The 19,978-nt window shown below is 42.3% G+C and overlaps 1 protein-coding gene across 1 annotated transcript; it reads left to right on the forward strand.

Moving 5' to 3' along the window:
• Positions 1–6,382: 6,382 nt before the first annotated feature.
• LOC150029567 (uncharacterized) lies at positions 6,383–9,478 on the forward strand. Its single transcript, XM_090295980.1, has 5 exons — positions 6,383–6,816; positions 7,897–8,246; positions 8,897–8,963; positions 9,281–9,341; positions 9,473–9,478. Exons 1-5 carry the CDS (start codon positions 6,383–6,385, stop codon positions 9,476–9,478), a joined length of 918 nt encoding a protein of 305 aa, XP_090152106.1.
• The last annotated feature ends 10,500 nt before the right edge of the window (positions 9,479–19,978 follow it).

Here is a 19,978-nt window from a genome sequence, read left to right on the forward strand (position 1 = left end):
TCCAGCACCTATGTTCTGTTCTCGCCTTTTAATTTCAATTCTGTTCGGTTCCTTTTAGTTTCTCTTCTTTTTTGGTTCAATTTGACTAAAATTGGTTCATCCAAATGAGTTTGGGATTTGGTACTAGTTTTTGGTGAGTTCTTGTCTTAGAACAAATGATCCAACTCTAAGAAAAGTGCCTCTATAATGTCCAACTCAAGGTGATTCCTAAGAAGGTCAAGAACCTTTCTCTATGTGGCTAGTGGAATCACATCAAACTCGGTAATATTGTTATCTACAAATATACTTGGTTGAAATCTAAGGTCGGACCAACTCGATAATGTTAGGTTTGATGGCTAGAACAAGAGGGGGGGTGAATTGTTTTCAAAAGATTTTTACAAATACTTTGCTTAGAATGAAACTTTAACAAACAACTAAGAAAAGCAATTCAAAAAACCAATACAATAGACAAACATAAGTTGGTATCAGAAATTCAATCGGTTAAAATTGCGATTTAACCAGTTGTTTATGACAGCGGAAAATACGAACAGTTAATGAGAGAAGAGATAGAGAGAATTACACACAAAGTTTATACTGGTTCACTCAATCACAAAGCTACATCCAGTCCTCAGTCAAACCACTAAGTATTCACTATGCAACCAATCACAGATTACACATACAACACACACAAAGAGGTGACTTTGAATCCCACAAAGCCTACTCACCCTCTGTGCACACAACAAACACCTCAAGCCATAATCACATTGACTTTACAGAATTTTACAGCAGTTATACATAGAGTTATATGAACAATTACAAGAACTTGAACAGGATTAGAAAACACCTGGAATCACAGTACACCAGAACCCTATTGATCAATTCTTTGAATCACAACAAAGCTCAAAGGCAATCTTGCTAAAACTTGTTTAAAACCTTTTCACAAAAAGTATGTAATCTCTCAAATCAATCACAATCAGAGTATCAAACTTTTCTGTTTTTTTTTATCAATATTTTTACGTTTAAAGGAAGTCTCATTTTATAAACCTTGAAAAGCTACTGTTGATGACAATTTTGAACATTCAAATAAGTTAAAACAGGTTTTCAAAAAACTGTTATGAAAACATACATTTAATCGGTTAAAACCACGATTTAACCGGTTGAATGGTTTTGTCAGTTATACAACTGATTCAAAAAGCAATTTCAAAACACCTTTGCTAGCTAAGTGACAAACAACCGATTATCTCGAAACTTTAATCGGTTGTTTTTCCCTTTGCATGGAAAAAACACTTTAATCTTTAAAACAAATTGAAATAAGCTTTTTCTGTAAATCAATACTGATCTTACAAAGATTCTAAACTCCATACAAAAACCTAAACCTAAAACATCACACAGCTTCATGCTTCATGAGGATTTGACACATCAAAGCTTCCCATCTTCAACAAATAATTGTGTTCATAAAAATCTACTTGGCCGAACCCTAAGGTCGGATCAACTCGGTGATTTCATTCCTACAAATCTATAAGGCAACTTAGCCAAGGTTAAGGATGGATCAACCCAATCGCTATCATTCCTACTAGTAAAATAGATCGGATATCAAAATGATTTAACTCTATCGACAATCGGATTGTGAACCAAACGACATAACATCGATCAAACCCAACGTCAAAGCCATCCCAATCACCTCAGATCGATTCGCCCATAAAATACCAAAGATACTTTATGAGTAAATAAGCATAGTACATTTTACAATGTTGCATTAAATCCTCACATATAAATACGCAAAGTTATATGAGCCCACTTTATCAAAACTACTCCTTAAGCATTTTCCTTTACCTTAAGTTCACTTGTATATAAATATGGAAGATCATCAACTTATAGAAAACATATGAAGTACATAAATAATTAGAAAAAGCTTGGGACCAAAAAAGATAAGCAAGTTAAATGAACAAGATCCAACAGTATATTATAAGGCATACAAATGTGTCTTAAATACACAACAAAAATCTCAAGTTAAAATTGTTCAAAGAATTATAAAATTTACTTAAGAACTATCAAATATTTCTCCGTAAATCCACCGAGGGGTGAATGATGGCAACTTGCTCCATAGAGGCTTCAAAACCAATGACGTACGAGCTTCCTACGTCTTCCTTTAAAGCATCAATAGTCTTCGACAGGTCGACCTCTTTCCGAGCCAAATTGTCCTTCAAATCGTTTATATCTTTTTCCATTTGCTTAACTCGTTCATGCAGGTTGATCTTCTCTTGAGTCCATCGAGTAGATTCAGATCAGAGACGGTCAAGTTCAAAATTTTCCACTTGAAGGTGAGTGACGTCCTTCTGAAGATCCGCAATTTGATGAACCTTTTTTGTCTTCTTCTGTTTTCCTCTCCTTTACTTTTACATTGGCCAAGCACACTAATGTTGTGACTTCGCTAAGCAGGCTTTCTACATCGCTATAGAAGTAGTCCTTATCAAATTCCTTCAGCCAAGCCACATCATCATCTAGCAGATAGCACAAATTATTATGGGCCAAAATATCGATGGTCAGATTCCATAAGCTTACTTTTCCCCTCGAGTTGTCGATGGCGTCACATTCTTGGATGGTCAGGACCTTCATGTCGGGTGCCCGACCATCCGAATTGGAGTGCTCGGTAGGGATCGGGGCATCCAACCTTTTTCTTTTATGAACTAGCCCTGAAGCGGTGCGTTCGTCCTGCTTCGACTGAATATGGATCCCACCCGAGGTAGTTTCGTATGTAGCCAAAGCACTCTTGGCGGCCATCATCCTCTCAATCCGCTCGGCGAGCTCAGCCTTGCTGACTGAGGAGTGTTAGGATCGATGGCTATAACAAGAGGGGGGTGAATTGTTTATGATCTCGCAGGGGATTCAAACGTCGAAGGATTCGCCACGTCAAGCTCTGTCTTCCGCAAGAACGCTCCAAGCACTCCACAAGAACTCCAAGCAAACTTGCGAAACACAACAAACGGCGCCTCAGAGGATCCCGCTCAGGGTGCTCATGAACAGCTTGCAATACACCGCATCCGAACCCCCAGAGAGCATCATCTGAGTGTGAAACGCCGTCAGATGCGTCTCTGGATCCTCCACCCCGGTAAACGAGGCTTTCACCCCCACCAAGTTTGGTGGCACCACTGCACTCATGATCTCAGATGAGAAAGGCATGGGGGAAAGTCCTGGGGGGAGATGGCGGCGACACCACTCTTTCCTCCACTGCGCGTTCCTTCTGCGCCTGCAGCGCCTTGCGCAACTCTTCATTCACTCTGTCCAACTCCTCGTTTCTGCTCTGTGATGCAGCTAAATCCGCTTGCATCCTTTCTTGACGCTGCCACATTGTCTTGCAGCGTTCACATCATTTCAAGACCTGCGCCATCGTCACAGCTCCTTCTTCAGCTGATGGTGCGGGTGAAGTTTGCCTTGTCTTTCTCATTTTTTCAGCAAAGAATCTTAAAAACAAACGAAGTCTAACAGCAAAGTGTGGATAGGATCACAAATTCACACGGGCCCCACGGTGGGCGCCAAATGATCTCGCAGGGGATTTGAACGTAGAAGGATTTGCCACGTCAAGCTCTGTCTTCCGCAAGAACGCTCCAAGCACTCCACAAGAACTCCAAGCAAACCTGCGAAACACAACAAACGGCGCCTCTGGCGGCCGATTGCACTCCGATGCTCAAGTCAGCCCTTGCAAAACCACCAAAGAACTAAGATCTAAGAATCTCAACGAGACTCGTGTGCACTCTGTGATTCTCTCTTTCTCTGTGTGTAAACTAGTAAGTTGCAAGAATGAATCTTACCTTCCCTGCATGAGCGCGGAATGCCCTTATATACTATGTTGCGTGCCTAAGTTATTCGTGTATGAAGTAACTTAGCGCGTTTCTTTCACTAGGTGTCTCGTGCAACCTCAGTGTGAATACCAAGTGTGGCTTGGCTAAGCGCACGCACCAGGCATCACCTGCTGTGTGAACGATCACCTCTGCTTTGCTCCATGCACGCTATGGGTTAGGAGAGCACCAATCACCGACTGGCGACTAGCTCTCTTAGGCCACTCTCGTGCACGACACAACAAAGCACATAACTTCTCCTTTCTCTGATACTCTGCCACACAAGGTTCGTATGCAACGCTTGCGCTGGGAAACCTCCCTCGTTTCTAGCTTAACTACGTGCAACATGAAAACACAATGACCATCGCCCACACCGGACGACCGATCGATGCACAATAGCGCCACGCCCTATGCTTTCAGGCGCTTATTTAGGCGCTGATCGCGCATCCTCTCTGACCGCCATCCCCTGACGACCGATCACCCCCCCTGGGTGACTTTCTCAATGACTCATCTGCTTCTCTGGCCCACGTGCTCCGCTAAGAACGGTCCACGTGGCTATCATTTGCTGACGTCACCGACTACCGATGACCGACCATATCAGTTTACAAAAGATTTTGCAAATTACTTGGCTTAGAATGAAACTTTAACAATCAAATCAGAAAAACAATTCAGAAAGCCAATCAAATTTCCAAATAGAAACAAATAACAGAAATATAATCTAAAAGGTTTCAAAAATCAAAGAGGGTGAGTAGGTTTAAAGATTTAAGTGTTTTTTCATGCAAATTACTTGGCTTAGAATGAAACTTTAACAATCAAATCAGAAAAACAATTCAGAAAGCCAATCAAATTTCCAAACAGAAACATATAACAAAAATATAATCTAAAAAGTTTGAAAAATCAAAGAGGGTGAGTAAGTTTAAAGATTTAAGGGTTTTTCCATGCAAAGGAAAAAAACAATCGATTAAAGTTTCGAGATAATCGGTTGTTTGTTACTTAGCTGGTAAAGGTGTTTTGAAATTGTTTTTTGAATCAGTTATATAACTGTCAAAACCATTCAACCGGTTAAATCGTAGTTTTAACCGATTAAATGTGTGTTTTCATAACAATTTTTTGAAAACCTGTTTTAACTTATTTGGTTGTTCAAATCTACCTTCAATAGTAGCTTCTCAAGTAATATAAAACTAGTCTTCTTTCAAACGTGAAAAGATTGATAGAGATTTGATAAAACAGAAAAGTTTGATACTCTGATTTGAGATTGATTTGAGAGATTACGAACTGTTTGTGAAAAGGTTTTTACCAAGTTTTAGCACGATTGCTTTTGAGCTTTGCTGTGATTCAAAGAACTGATCAATAGGGTTTCTGGTGTACTGTGATTCCAGGTGTTTTCTATCCCTGTTTAGGTTCTTGTAATTGTTCATATTACTCTCTTAAAAAATGTTGTAAAATCATGTAAAGTCAGTGTGATTCTGGCTTGAGGTGTTGGTTGTGTGCAAAGAGGGTGAGTTGGCTTTGTGAGATTCAAAGTCACCTCTTTGTGTTGTGTATGTGTAATCTGTGATTGGTTGAATAGTGGAATACTCAGTGGTTTGACTGAGCACTAGATGTAGCTCTTGGATAGAGTGAACCAGTATAAACCTTGTGTGTAATTATCTCTATCTCTTCACTCTTTAAATTTCTTTAAATCTGTTTTGATAAAACTGTTGATAAAAACAACCGACTATTTCGTAAAAACAACAGGTTGATTTTCTGCATCAAGCTTGAAATAGTTTTATATTTGGCTGCACAGTTTTTTCATTGATTAATTCTTCATAGCCTTTCACTCTACCTTCAATACTTGCGAAAATCTTTCAAAAACAATTCACCCCCCTCTTGGTTTAGCCCTATAATTCTAACAATTGACATTAAGAGCAAGGTTCTTGAAAGTTACTCAAGTTTTGAATTCTGGTTTTTGAAAATCTTTTGATGGCTGATAAAATGGCCTTTGGGGAAGGTGCCTCAATAAACAGACCACCTCTATTTTGTGGAGTCAATTATCAATTTTGGAAAGGAAGAATGAAAATTTTTATACACTCAACTGATAAAGGCATTTGGGAGTCAATTGAAAATGGTTGATAAAATGGCCTTTGGGGAAGGTGCCTCAATAAACAGACCACCTTGGTTTTGTGGAGTCAATTATCAATTTTGGAAAGTGAGAATGAAAATTTTTATACAGTCAACTGATAAAGGTATTTGGGAGTTAATTGAAAATGGTTGATAAAATGGCCTTTGGGGAAGGTGCCTCAATAAACAGACCACCTCTGTTTTGTGGAGTCAATTATCAATTTTGGAAAGTGAGAATGAAAATTTTTACACATTCAACTGATAAAGGCATTTGGGAGTCAATTGAAAATGGTCCTTTTGTACCTCAAGTTAAGAAAGATGATGTTTTAGTTGATAAACCTTCATCCGAGTGGACTGAGGCAGAAAGCAAAAAAGTTAGATTTGATTGGATAGCCAAAAATATTATAACATCTGCTCTAAGCTGTGATGAGTTTTTCAAGGTTTCACAATGTAGCTCGGCCAAAGAAATGTGGGACATGTTGGAGGTCACACATGAAGGCACAAATGATGTGAAGAGAGCTAGGAAGCATGCTCTGATCCAAGAGTATGAACTCTTCAGAATGCAAAAGGGAGAATCAATATGTGATGTGCAAAAGAGGTTCTCTCACATTGTGAATCATCTTATGAGTCTTGGTAAGAAGTTTGATGAAGAAGAACTTAACATCAAGGTAGTGAAGTGTCTTGATAGAACATGGCAACCAAAGGTTACTGCCATTTCAGAATCAAAGGATCTCACCTCAATGACTGTGGCATCTCTTTTCGGCAAACTAAGAGAGCATGAAATTGAGATTCAAAGGCTTGCTGTTCAAGAGAGTGAAGACAAGCATAACAAGAGCATAACACTTAAAGCTAGCAAACAACAACATGTTGTTAGAATATATGACCTTAAACGAGAGGGGGGGTGGGGGGGTTGAATTGTTTAAGAGGGGTTTTTTGAAATCATTTTAAAGTTTAACAAAATTCTTTGTATGAATCCAGAACAAAAATCAGGTTAGCCAAGAACAAGATCAATAAAACAACAAAGTAGTAGAAAAACAATCGGAAGCAACCGGTTGTTTATACCAGTAAAGCTAAAAACATAATATAAATGAGTTTAAGGGTAAGAGAAAGATACACCAACAGTTTATACTGGTTCACTCTTAAACCAAGAGCTACATCCAGTCCCCATAAAATCACTGGGTAATCCACTAAGTAATCAAACCAGATTACAACACACAATCCACCAAAGCAGTGACCTTGAACCCTTCAAGAAACACACTCACTTTGGCAAATCACACACCAAGAGTATTGATCTTGAACATCTCAAAAGCACACAACACTCCTTGGCAACACAACACCAGAAATACAGAAGGTTGAGAAGATATTACACTTGTTTACAGAACAATCTGAAATCAATACAAATGCAATCCTATTCCACTCTCTTAGAAAACCTAAAGCTTTGATGTGAATGTTCAAATCTTGAATCAACTCTTTCACAACTGAAAACTGAAATCTGTTTCTCTTTCCTATTTGAAAACATAAACAAACTATTTATATTTTCCAAAGATTGGTCAAAGCATTTAATGAAGGAGCGTATTCAGTTGGAAATCATTTAAAGCACATTCAACCACCAAAACAAAATTTTGTTAGAATTTTCAAAGAAACAATCGATTGAAATCACGAAACAATCGATTGTTTGGTTTGACAGTTAAGTCAACCAAACTCAAATAGTTTTCAACCTTTTCAAAAACTCCTAAGAGTAAAACAACCGGTTGATTCGACAAAACAACAGGTTGTTTTTCACTTAGTTTGAAAAAAAGGATTTAAAACACATTAGCTTTATATTCAACAAAGGAGTGGATTACAAATAAAACTACCCAGATCCCTCCTAAAACACAACAGAAACACAACCTTGCATCAAACACAAAGGATTTGGATTCTTCAAAGCACAATTTGAATTCTTCAAAGCACTTGATTACTCTTGATCAACACATGTTTCCAGTGAAAGTGAAGAAGAGAACATAAGTTTGTTATCAAGAAAATTCAGAAAATTCTTGAGAAAGAAACAAGCTTTTAAAAGGTATGATTCAAAGAAATCTGGTGAATTCAATTCTAATAAGTATACTTGTTATGGTTGCGGTGAACAGGGGCATATTAAGTCTGAATGTCCAAACAATGAAGTCAAAGAAAAGGGAGACTTCAAAAGGGAGAAAAAGGGAAAAGCTAAGAAAACATATATAGCATGGGATGACAATGATGTCTCATCCTCAAGTTCTTCAGATGATGAGGAAGCTAATCTTTTCCTTCTAGCATCAGTAACAAGTAGTGTGGATTCTACTTCAACAAGTAAAGGTACCACCTATGATCAATTGCTTAATGTTTTTTATAAAACTCATGATGAAGCCAACTGATTGGCCCTTTCTCTTAACCGGTTGAAAGGATTAGATAACTGGTTAGAAAATAAAGTTAAGGATCTAGAAGAAGAGGTGTGAAAAACAAATGAAGATTTAGAAAATCTGGATTTAATCTATAAGAATTCTTCTTGCAGTTGTGAGAAAATAAGTCGTGAAAATTGTGAACTTTTTGAAAAGAAGATTTGCTATCTTTTGAAAACCTTGGACAAGCTTACAACTGGAAAGTCCAACTTTGAAGATGTTTTAGCCTCACGGAAATGTGTATTTGGAAAAGAAGGTTTGGGATTTTATACTCAAAGCAAAGAAAAAAAGATTGCAAAACCTTTTTCAAATTTTCCAGAAAAAGAATGGGTTAAAGTGTCGTTTCAATCGATTGTTACATGCTTCTATTGTACGAAGAAAGGCCATTCTGTTAGGTATTGCAAGTTTCGTAAATCTCTTGTACCTAAAGGCATCTATAAGTGAATTCCAAGATATACTGTCAATACAAAAGATTAATATAACACTGAAGGTCCCAAATTCTTCAAGGGATCAAATCTTGAGATTTGACAAAGTTCTATTTTTTAGATTTCTGATTTCTGTTGAAAGGTTCAGCAAGGAATGGATGTTCTGTACTTGTCAACATATCAAAGTCTTGTTGGTTTCTTGAACTTCTGTAATTAGAAATTCAGTGATATGAGAATTAATTTCTCATTCCTTGTTGAGAACTATTGGTGTACAAAATTCAATTCAATATGCTTCTCTTTGTTTCTATGTGTTCCATCTACTCTTCATATGTTTTATAGCTTGCAAATATGTGAAAACATAATAATTACATGCAACATGTGTTTTTTGTTTAAAACAAGTTGTTTTTCTTCAAAACATAAATTTAACCGTTGTTTCCTCGAATCAACCGATTATTTTGTATCGATAAGCTTTGGACAAATCTGTTTTTGTTTTTTTTTTTTAATTTCTGGTTTGTGATTCTGTTAGACCTAGTGACGTGTATGGTCAAAAGCGCATTAATTGGATGGTTGAATACAGGTTAACTCTGGTATTTTTGCTTTTAATAGATCAGATCTCTACTTATCTTGAAAATCAAATATGTCTTAAATGCTTGGTCAAATATCACATGTGAATCTGTACCTTTCTGATTTGACTGACTATGTTTGCTTTATGGTTCAGAGTTGATTTGTTTTTATGTTGAATGCAACCAGCCTTGACCAGGTGTTCTCTACTATAAAACCCAAAGCTTGTAGTTGCTGCTTTCACTCACAAATAATTGGTTGATATAGAACTATTATTTCTATCTATCTGTAAAAGCTTTCTTTGCAGAAATTGTTTATGACTTAAGCAATGGCTGGAACTCCTCCATCTGCAAAAAGAATGAAATCCATGGGTGTCAAAAGCTCTGGAAAGCTTGAAGGATGGTTCGCAGGAGATACCAATCTCATCAACAAGTATATACTTGAGACTAGTAGAAAGAATGTGAATACTCCAAAAGTTGTTTCCTTCACATGGATGAAACAACAGAAGTTGGATTCTGTGAGGAGTATTCTCAAAGAACAAAAGTTGAAGAGATTCCTAGCACTTACAGGGAGTATCTATCCTGATCTTGTAAAGGTATTTTACACTAACCTTAGTTTTGATGGTGACTCACTTGTTTCTCATGTCAAAGGTGTAGATATAATCATTACAAGTGAGGTGTGGTCTGCTGTGACCGGACTGAAGTCTTCTGGAGTAAGAATCAATAGGGGAAACCTTGGAGTAGTGGAAGATTTCAACAAAATCCAGTTTTACAAAGGTTGTCTCAAGAATCCCCACTCCAAAGTGAGGAATTTTTCTGTTGGAGGGTTAAAGCTTGATGAAAGGCTTGTGGTCTTCATAGTTTCTTGGATTCTCACACCTAGGGGGAGCAACCATTCAACTCTATCCGAAGAAGATCTTCTTTTAATCTACTACATCATGAATAAAGTGAAGATAAACTGGATTCACACTATCAAAAAGCATATGCAAAAAGCTATGAGGTTATGTGACTTTCACTATCCCTATGCCATTTTGATTTATAAGTTTCTTCACTATTTTGAAGTGGACATAGAAGGAGAGCTAGCAGAAGTAATCAAGCCATCCAATGAAATCAACAGTGGATCCCTAAGCAAGATGGGATTTACTAAAATTGGTGAAAGATGGGTAACCAAGGATGGTAATCTAGCTGGCCCAAGTGGAACTCATGAAGGAGATGAAACTGAAGAAGGTATGCATCATAACATCAATGTGGAAGAAAGGAAGCCAAACATGTCATCCTTTGAAATGCAAATGATCAATAGAATGGATACCTTTACTAACAATCAAAGGAACCTCTATGAGATGTCCGAGTCAAGGTTTACCAACATGGATACACGATTCTCTACTCTGGATGAACAGATTGAAGAAGTTCAGAGGCAAATTCTGGAACTACAATTCCAAAGGGAGGATATCCCTTCTTTTTAGCTTAACAATTTTTTTATGTTGTTTTTAATCCTACCTTTTGTCCATTTGATGAGACAAATAGGGGGAGAAGTATTGTTGGGAAGTAGTAATGATTCTTAAACTGTGTTTAATTGTGTTTACTGCTTTAGAACATTGCCCTTATTCACTGTGTTACTACTTTATTTCTGGAAGTTTTAAAGCTGATATGTTTTCTGGTTTTCAGTTTCTTAACTAGTTATCTCTGTGATATAACTGATTGTTCTATGCAGCTCTACTTATTTGAAATCTAATATATTGTGCATATCTGTTTTGGACTAGACTATTATGTGTTTGTTCAGTGATTGCAGGATTGAACAAATTCTAAACAAAGAACATTCCTAAAAGCATCCCAAGGATTTGTGTCCATCAAATAGGGGGAGATTGTTGAAGATGGGAAGCTTTGATGTATCAAATCCTCTTTGAAGCCTGAAGCTGTGTTGTGTTTTAGGTTTAGGTTTGGTTTGGGGTTTAGAATCTTTGTAAGATAAGTCTTGATTCTTAAACAAAGGTTATTCCAATCTGTTTTAAAGATTTAAGTGTTTTTCCATGCAAAGGAAAAAACAACCGATTAAAGTTTCGAGATAATCGGTTGTTTGTTACTTAGCTGGCAAATGTGTTTTGAAATTGTTTTTTGAATCAGTTATATAACTGTCAAAACCATTCAACCAGTTAAATCATAGTTTTAACCGATTAAATGTGTGTTTTCATAACAATTTTTTGAAAACCTGTTTTAACTGATTTGGTTGTTCAAATCTAGCTTCAACGGTAGCTTCTCAAGTAATATAAAACTAGTATTCTTTCAAACGTGAAAAGATTGATAGAGATTTGATAAAACAGAAAAGTTTGATACTCTGATTTGAGATTGATTTGAGAGATTACGAACTGTTTGTGAAAAGGTTTTTACCAAGTTTTAGCACGATTGCTTTTGAGCTTTGCTGTGATTCAAAGAACTGATCAATAGGGTTTCTGGTGTACTGTGATTCCAGGTGTTTTCTATCCCTGTTTAGGTTCTTGTAATTGTTCATATTACTCTCTTAAAAAATGTTGTAAAATCATGTAAAGTCAGTGTGATTCTGGCTTGAGGTGTTGGTTGTGTGCAAAGAGGGTGAGTAGGCTTTGTGGGATTCAAAATCACCTCTTTGTGTGGTGTATGTGCAATCTGTGATTGATTGCATAGTGGAATACTCAATAGTTTGACTGAGGACTGGATGTAGCTCTTGGATAGACTACAGACTGAGGTGCAAGGCTTGCAGACCGAGGTGCACAAGCTGAAGGAGGCTGTAGGTCAAGACGCCCTCCAGATTAAGAACCTCTCTCAGTGCGAAGCTGCCCTGTATCTGGAGGTGTCTTCCCTTCGCCAAGCCGACGAGGAGACCAAGAAGCTTCTATTTGAGAAGTCCCAAGAGGCTCTGCGCGCCCATGCTAAGATCTTGGATCACCGGAAAAAGGTTATTGATTTGCCGGAAAAAGCGGAGGAGTCACAAGCCAAGATGGTCAGGCTCGAGGAGAGGGCCACTCAGTAGGAGGTTCAACTTGGCCAACTGGAGGGAGAGCTAGCCTGTAAGGTCGAACACTTCAACCAGACTGAGGAAGAGCTCACCATTGACGTTGCTGATGCCTATGGTGTTGGGTTTAAGGATGCCATAGCTCAAGTTGCCTGCGTGCATCCTAGGGTGGATCTCTCCCAACTTGATGTGACAAAGCAAGTTGTTGATGGGCGGCTAGTTGCCAAGGAGTAACCTCTCCTTTATTGTAACTTAACCGCCTGATGAACAATTCAGCAACTTGTATATATGCTTACTTATGGAATTTGCCTTTCTTTAATCTGCTTTCCTTGTCTTGGTTGTTATCTGCCATGGCTTGCATTAACTTTGCTAACAACGTCTTTGACGCATATTCACACCTTAAATAGCACGCTTCCTCCCACCTGCTTTACCTTCTTGCGACCTTCATTGTCTTAAGGTATCGGTGGTGTGCGTACAAACTCTTAACTGGCCTTATCTTTGTCGCACGAAGATAAGGAAAACCCTTACTTGTTGTTTTTGACCTTTGTCTTACAAGATAAGGAAAGGTTTTCCTGCTGATCTCGTCCTTGCCTCTTAGGACAAAGGAGATGTCTTACTGGTGTTACTGGTGAACCATGTTGTTCTCGACCTTGACTTACAAACAAGGGAAAGGTTCGATTTTCTGACCTCAACCTTGTTCCATGAGGGCAAGAGAGGATTTAACTGTTGAACCATGTTGTTCGGCCTTGGCGTTCTCACTCAAGAGGGAGATGTTCTCTGCGAACCATCCTATCCCAATCTTAAGACTTATAACCCAAGTGAAAGGTTCGTAACTGACCTCGTCCTCGCCTCTTAGGGAAAGGGAGGATTTAACTGCCGAACCATACTGTTCAACCTTGGCGTTCTCACTCAAGGGGGAGGTTCATGAAAAACCATACTGTTCCCGATCTTGAGACTTATAATTACTAACCTTGACCTTGATCCATGAGGGCAAGGGAGGATTTACATGGCGAACCATACTGTTCTCGACCTTGGCGTTCTCACTCAAGAGGGAGGTTCATGAAAAACCCTATTGTTCCCGACCTTGAGACTTCTAACCTGAGAGAGAGGTTCATTAACTGTATTGTACAAAATACTTGAAAAATCTTTAACTGAATAACTGAAATTTTATTGGGTGACCTCGTTAAAAAACCACTTGAAGGGAAAAACAGTGTCCCATAAAACTATGTACAATGCAATAACTCAACTGAAAAAAAACTTAAGGTTGGTCGCGTTCCACGTACGAGGGATCGCTCCACCTTCTAAAGTCTCGAGCTTGTATGCTCCATTCCCAAGGGCTTCTGTCACCCTGAAGGGACCAATACACTTGGGAGACAACTTGTTCTCTAGCTGGTATGGGTTGGCCTTCCTCATCACCAAGTCGGCGACCTGGAACTGCCGAGGTTTCAGCTTGGAGTTGTAAATGTACTTGTTCCTGCCAGAAACTCGAGCACCTTCTTGCGTATCTTCCAACGATGGAACGCGGACCTTCGAGTCTACTCCTCCTCCTGTGAAGATTTCCTGCAACATAGAGAACGCGACCGTTTGCACTCCAACGCTCAAGTCAGTAAACGAGGCAGAAAACACCGTGCACCTCCATATCAGAACAGGGCAACAACCGTGTTCTGGAGGTGCGTAACTGAATTCTCTCTTATTCTCTCTAAAGTTGACAAGTGCCTACAGTTTTCCAAATGACAGAGTATCTGGAAAACGTACCTTATGTTGTTTCTTTTCGTGCCTTATATACCTTTGTTGGTGTTTCTGCCACGTGGCTTCCCTGCCTTATGCTCACTTCGTGAGCGTACCTCCCAACGTTGTATTCCAGAGTTAGGAGTATCCTAGCGCGTGTGGTAGCTCTGTTGGGGTGCTGGCGCGCCCAGGGGCTACTGCACGGGAGCCAACTGATGCACCCGTTTCTGAGTCACTTCCCCTGGGAGTCCCCTAAACCACCCACATACCCTACATGTAGATGGTCATCTGGGGCGTGGCCTCTTATAGGTCGTATCTGCTCTAGAGGTCATCAGCGGTGTTGCGTTCTGCCGCATTCCTACACCTCATGCGCGGGTAAGCCGTGGACAGGGGTCCCTCTTTACTGGTACTGGGGGTGTGGCTTCAAATCCACCTTTCTTAGCTATGTTTACTTCCTGACATACCGAGGCCTGAGGCCTTCAGGCCCCTACCGTGCCGCCTCACTCCCTGTCGTCCCCTCCATGGTTGCTCCTACCTCTGTGGGTATCAGGGGGTGACATCATCTAGGCCAAAGCACGTTCTCAGGACAACTGGTTACGCCTTCGAGGTAGGCGACGCCTAAACCTGTCGACGCCCAAAGTTGGCGACGCCCAAAGTTGGCGACGCCTATACCTGGCGACGCCCAAAGCTAGCGACGCCCATACCTGGCGACGCCCAAACCTGGCGACACTCAAGGCGGTCAACATATTGACTTTCCTTCTTGGAGCCCCTGGTGGGTCCTACCACATGTTGACTTTGGTCAACACCCGAAGACGGGTCGGTACACAAGCCCCCCAGTCTTGAGCTGATAACTTGTTTTTAGTGAAAAGACTAAGGCCTCGCCCTACCGTCTACGTGGCATTCTGGTGATGGGACGTTCCTGTGCTTGTGACGTGACAACTTAAGTGGCGCATTAATCTCTCGACACGTGGCCCAATCTTGCGGCTGAGGCTGAGTGTCGCTAGCGCTTCTCAAGGTTTACGTTATACCTTTCAAAAACGGGTGCTCTGAGCACTGTTCCATCATTCACACCCAATCCTTCACTGCTCGTCTTCTTCCTCAAGCCCTTGCGATTTATTCCTCACAAAGCTCGCGCCTTTCTTCGATCAACCATCAAAGGTATGATTCTTAACCATTGTTTGCCCCTTAATCTCATCATTCTGTACTGATAAACTGTCTGGGACTGTTTAAATTCTTGCATTTACGCCCTTCCTCTCTTTCCTTCACTTCCTCTGTTTTCTGATCTTCTTGCGAGGGTAGGGGTTTTTGGATTTTCCTCCCATTTCGACACCATGGCCCTTTGCTGACTAAGCCTTTACTCTTCTTTCTGCTTCAACTTTCTTTGTTGCACCATGGCGCATACCAAAACCACCGCCAACCCTCCACCTCCCAGCATCTACTACAAATCTCAATACCCTTGGGCCTCTGATGAAATGCTGGCTGAGACCTCGACCTTAACCTCCATATCTGATTGGCGGGCCCATGTAGGCGAACCAGGTGTTTACAAACACAGCGCCTTCGCCAGAAGGCACGACGCGTACATATCCGTTCGCCCTTGCACACCGGGTGAGCCCGTTTGTGTGGACGATCGGTTAAACAATGGGGAGGCTTTCTTCTTCTTCTACCAGACTGTGTTCAAACGCATAGGTCTGCGTCTGCCTTTCTCTGGGTTCGAGAGATAGCTCCTTACTGAAATAAACGTCGCCCCTACCCAACTACACCCCAATAGCTGGGACTTCGTCAAAGCGTTTGGAATCCTCTGTGGATACTTTGGCCAACCCCCCTCTGTAGACATATTTGTCCATTTCTTCGAGGTCAAGAAACAAGGGAAAAGCCTCTGGGTGAACTTCAGCGGCATCGCCGGGAGGATTCTTCTATCCTTGTTCCAACAGTCCTACAAGGGATGGAGGGGTAAGTTCTTCAGAGTGTGCTGTACTGATCACGACCGCACAACGCTGAATGGCTTCCCCTTATACTGGGTGAAGAAACTAAAGTTGACCAAACCCAAGACCTTGGACGAGCTACGCTCAACAGATCGAGAAGTGTGCTTGATCTTGGCCAGCGTGGGGGTCTTGGATACTACTGAGTTGATAGCTCGTGAATACGACTCTGCAGCCCTCACTCAATACCTTAGTATGGGAACTACTCCCCACTCATCCTCTTTGATTCTTGCTTCTGCTAGTGTTTACCTTTTTTCATATATGAATTGTCTGTTTGCTTTAGGTCTCCATAGTATATCTGAATGTGCTTTATGCTTTGACTTAGCCTGTGCCTAACCTCTGCTTTGTTTGCTTCCTTGGTGCAGATTCAAAAATGGATGTGAACAAAAGACTGAGACTCGCCAAGGCTTTGGTAGCCCGGGGGAAAACCACATCCAAAGGAGTTGATGCCTCCATGCACCCAGCCCCTAAGCCTACTCCTCCAACCTCTCCAACATCTCACTCTCAAACCCTCCCAACAACAACACCCAACCAAGACCTTCCTTCCTTACATGCCACCCACACTCCTAGCTCTCCACCTCCCATCGCGGCCGTGCCCCTCACCATGGTCGAAACTGCAACCACACCAGCCCCCCTGGACAAAGGCAAAGGGGTGGTGGTGATTCCTTCTGAGGATGATGAGGACACCGAGGACGGGCAAGTCTTCAAGAGGAGGAGGACCAACAAGGTCGTCACCTCCTACTCTTCCTCCAATCATGGTGATGAGTCCCTGGGGGAGCACCCTTCAAGTGCTACTTCACCGCCCCATCAACTGGCTTTGGGGGTGGGGTTGAGTCCGCATCCATACCTAATCCTGCTCCGGCACTAGAGCTTCCCCAACCGGTCCAAGGCTTTATAAGAGGCTTTATGCACCAGGCGACGCCGGGAGGCTTGACTGACGCGACCACAAAAGAAGGTGTTGCCTACTACATTGGGGAATACTTTTCTAACGCCCGCACTTGGCGGGAACAAGCTGAGGCAAAAGCCGACAACTGCTTGGCTCTTGAAAAGCAGTTTTTCCTTGCTAAAAGAGCAAACTCAGGCCCAAGAGCGTCGCTGGTTTCACCAAGAGGTCTCCTACAAAGAAACCTTGAGGGAGGCTCAACAAGCAAAGGATGTCGCCAACAAAAGACTCCACGAAGCTGGTTAATCCTACGTTGAACTTCTAGGGCAAACTGTGCCTCTTCGTGTGGAGATCGCTGAGCTTAAAGATGATGCCGAAGCCTCCAAGATCAAAATGAAGACCCTTGAGGAACGTTGTGTCACTCGAGAGGTAAAACTGGGCGAGGTGGAGGCAACGCTCAATGCTAAGACTGAAGCCTTCGACCTGTTGCAAGCTGATTTTTCCAAACTGCAGGCAGAGAAGGACGAAGCCTTGGCAGCCAAAGATAAAGAAATGGCCTCCCAAGCTGAGCGCTTTGAGAAAGCGGAGAAAGACCTGGTTGACGACGCCGCAGGCGCTTTTGCTGAGGGGTTCGCAGAGGCCTTAGCCCAGGTGGCATGCGCGCATCCAGGGATCGACACCTCCAGCTGCGGCCCTCTCAACCACATCGTCGAGGGAAAAATCGTTCCTTTAGTTCTTCCTGAGGATTAGCCTCTTTTTTAACTTTGTACCTTCATAAGCATCTATTACTTTGTACTGCCACACTGAATATAATCGATCATTTTATCTTCCCATTCTTACTTATGCTTCTCTTCTTTTACTACTTGGTAAACGTGTCTGCATTTTATCTTCGTGTCGACCATTGTCTCCACTTGCTGTTTCAAAGGTGTATATGTTACTTTACCCTGGACTTACTTCGATCTCGTTTACTTACTTCGCGAACTATAGGCAGTGCGTGCCTTTCTTTCTCGTCCTTTCAACCAAAGCGAGGTGCATACCTTTCTCTTGTCCCTCGAACTCCTTCTACTTTCTAACTTGTGGGATTTTCTTAACCTTTTATCTTTGTTCGACCTTCGTGGCCCTAAGGCATTCATTTCCGAAGGTGTTTCTGGCCTCGACGCCGCTCAAAGGCGAAGGAGGGCTTATCTTGGCCGAAGCCTACTTACTCGTATTGGGTGCCCACACTCGAGGAGAGACCTGCTGAACGCAAGGTCGTTTCGTCCTCAGTGTGTCTAGACTCTTGGGAGAAAGTTGCGCTTTGGTGCCCAAGCCCGAGGAGAGGCCTGCTAAAAGCAGCGCCATATCGTCCCCGGTGTGTCTAAACACCAAGGCAACTAGCCCTTATCTCTGCCCACTTGGGGCCCACGCCCGAGGAGAGACCTGCCTTAAAGGTGAAGCCGTTTCGTCCCCAATGTGTCTAAACACCAAGATGACTAGGGACTTGGTGATTACGCCCAAGGAGAAGGTTTCCCGAAGGATGGCACGACTCCTATCTGGTGTGTATCTGCACCAAGGCCCCTAGCTCTCCACTGCTCCGTACTTCCTCTCTTGTTTGATGCCCACGCTCGAAGGAGGCGCCCCCCGCCACTTCCTTGCGAGGTGTCTAAACATCAGACAATCGGGACTAGTCGTTCTCACCTGGGGAGGGGGCGTCCCGAAGGAATCCGTTAACCCCTGCCCAGGGATGAGACGCCCGGATTTTAACTATACCGTGCATACCTTTCGGCCTCGACGCCCATGCCCAGAGAGTGCGCTCCCGCCACTCCCTTTGGGGTGTCTAAACGTCAGAGTTTGTTTGCACGCTTGGTGTCCACGCCAGAGGAGATATTCGCGTCCCTCCTGCTTAGATGTCCAAACACCATGGTGGCGGGTTCGTTTCTCAATGAATCGCGCCATTTCTTTTTAGCGTTTCTTTACGTTGCAAGCAAGGAAAATTCAAGACAATGTATGCTTAAACTGATCTTTACTTGGGTGACCTCATTAAAAAACCCCCGAGAGGGAAAAAAAGTGTCCCCTCAACTGTATACTACATCAAGTCTTTAACTAAAATAAAACTTCAAATTAGTTGCGTTCCAGATGCGTGGAATGGGGCCTCCCTCCAGAGTTTCAAGCCTGTACGACCCATTCCCCTTAGCCTCGGTTACTCTAAAGGGCCCGGTCCACTTGGGAGACAGCTTGTTCTCTAACTCATATGGATGAGCCTTGCGCATGACGAGGTCCGCCACCTAGAACTGACGAGGCCTCACCTTGGAGCTCTACTGGTGCTCCACCCTTCTCTTCACTGCCTCAGCCTTTATTCTCGCCTCTTCCCTAGCCTCGTCCAACAAGTCTAAATTCACCCTCCTCTCTTCGTTGGACTCCTCTGCCACAAAGTTCTGGAAACGTGGTGAGCTCTCGTGAATCTCCACCGGGTTCATCGCATCCGATCCGTACACGAGGCTGAACGGTGTCTCCATGGTGGAGGTTTGAGGCGTGGTGTGATAAGCCCACACTATCCTTGGTACTTCCTCCGCCCAGACTCCTTTGGCCTTCTCAAGCCTCCTCTTCAATCCTCTCAACAAGATTCTATTTGCGGACTCCACCTGTCCGTTCGTCTGGGGGTGTTCGACTAATGCGAACACCTGTTTGATGCCTACCTCTGCACACAACTTCCCCAATTGCTGGCTTGCGAACTGAGTACCGTTATCCGAGACCAGGCGCCTCGGCACACCGAAACGACACACAATGTTTTTCCAGAAAAAGTGTTGTACCTTGTGTGCAGTGATCTGAGCCACCGGTTCTGCTTCTATCCACTTCGTGAAGTACTCAATAGCTACTATCAAGTACTTCATCTGCCTTATCGCCAACGAGAAAGGCCCCAGAATGTCAATTCCCCAAGTGTGGAAAGGCCATGGGCTGTAAATTGACCTCAGTTCTTCTGGCGGCGCCTTGTGCCAATCGGCGTGTTGTTGGCACTGCTTGCACTGCTGGGCGTACCCTACACAATCTTCCCTTACGGTTGGCCAATAAAAACCTGCACGTACCACCTTGAATGCTAACGATCTTCCCC

This window comes from Phaseolus vulgaris, chromosome 1, assembly GCF_051622355.1.
Source record: "Phaseolus vulgaris cultivar YP4 chromosome 1, ASM5162235v1, whole genome shotgun sequence".
In the NCBI taxonomy this organism is placed as follows: domain Eukaryota; kingdom Viridiplantae; phylum Streptophyta; class Magnoliopsida; order Fabales; family Fabaceae; genus Phaseolus; species Phaseolus vulgaris.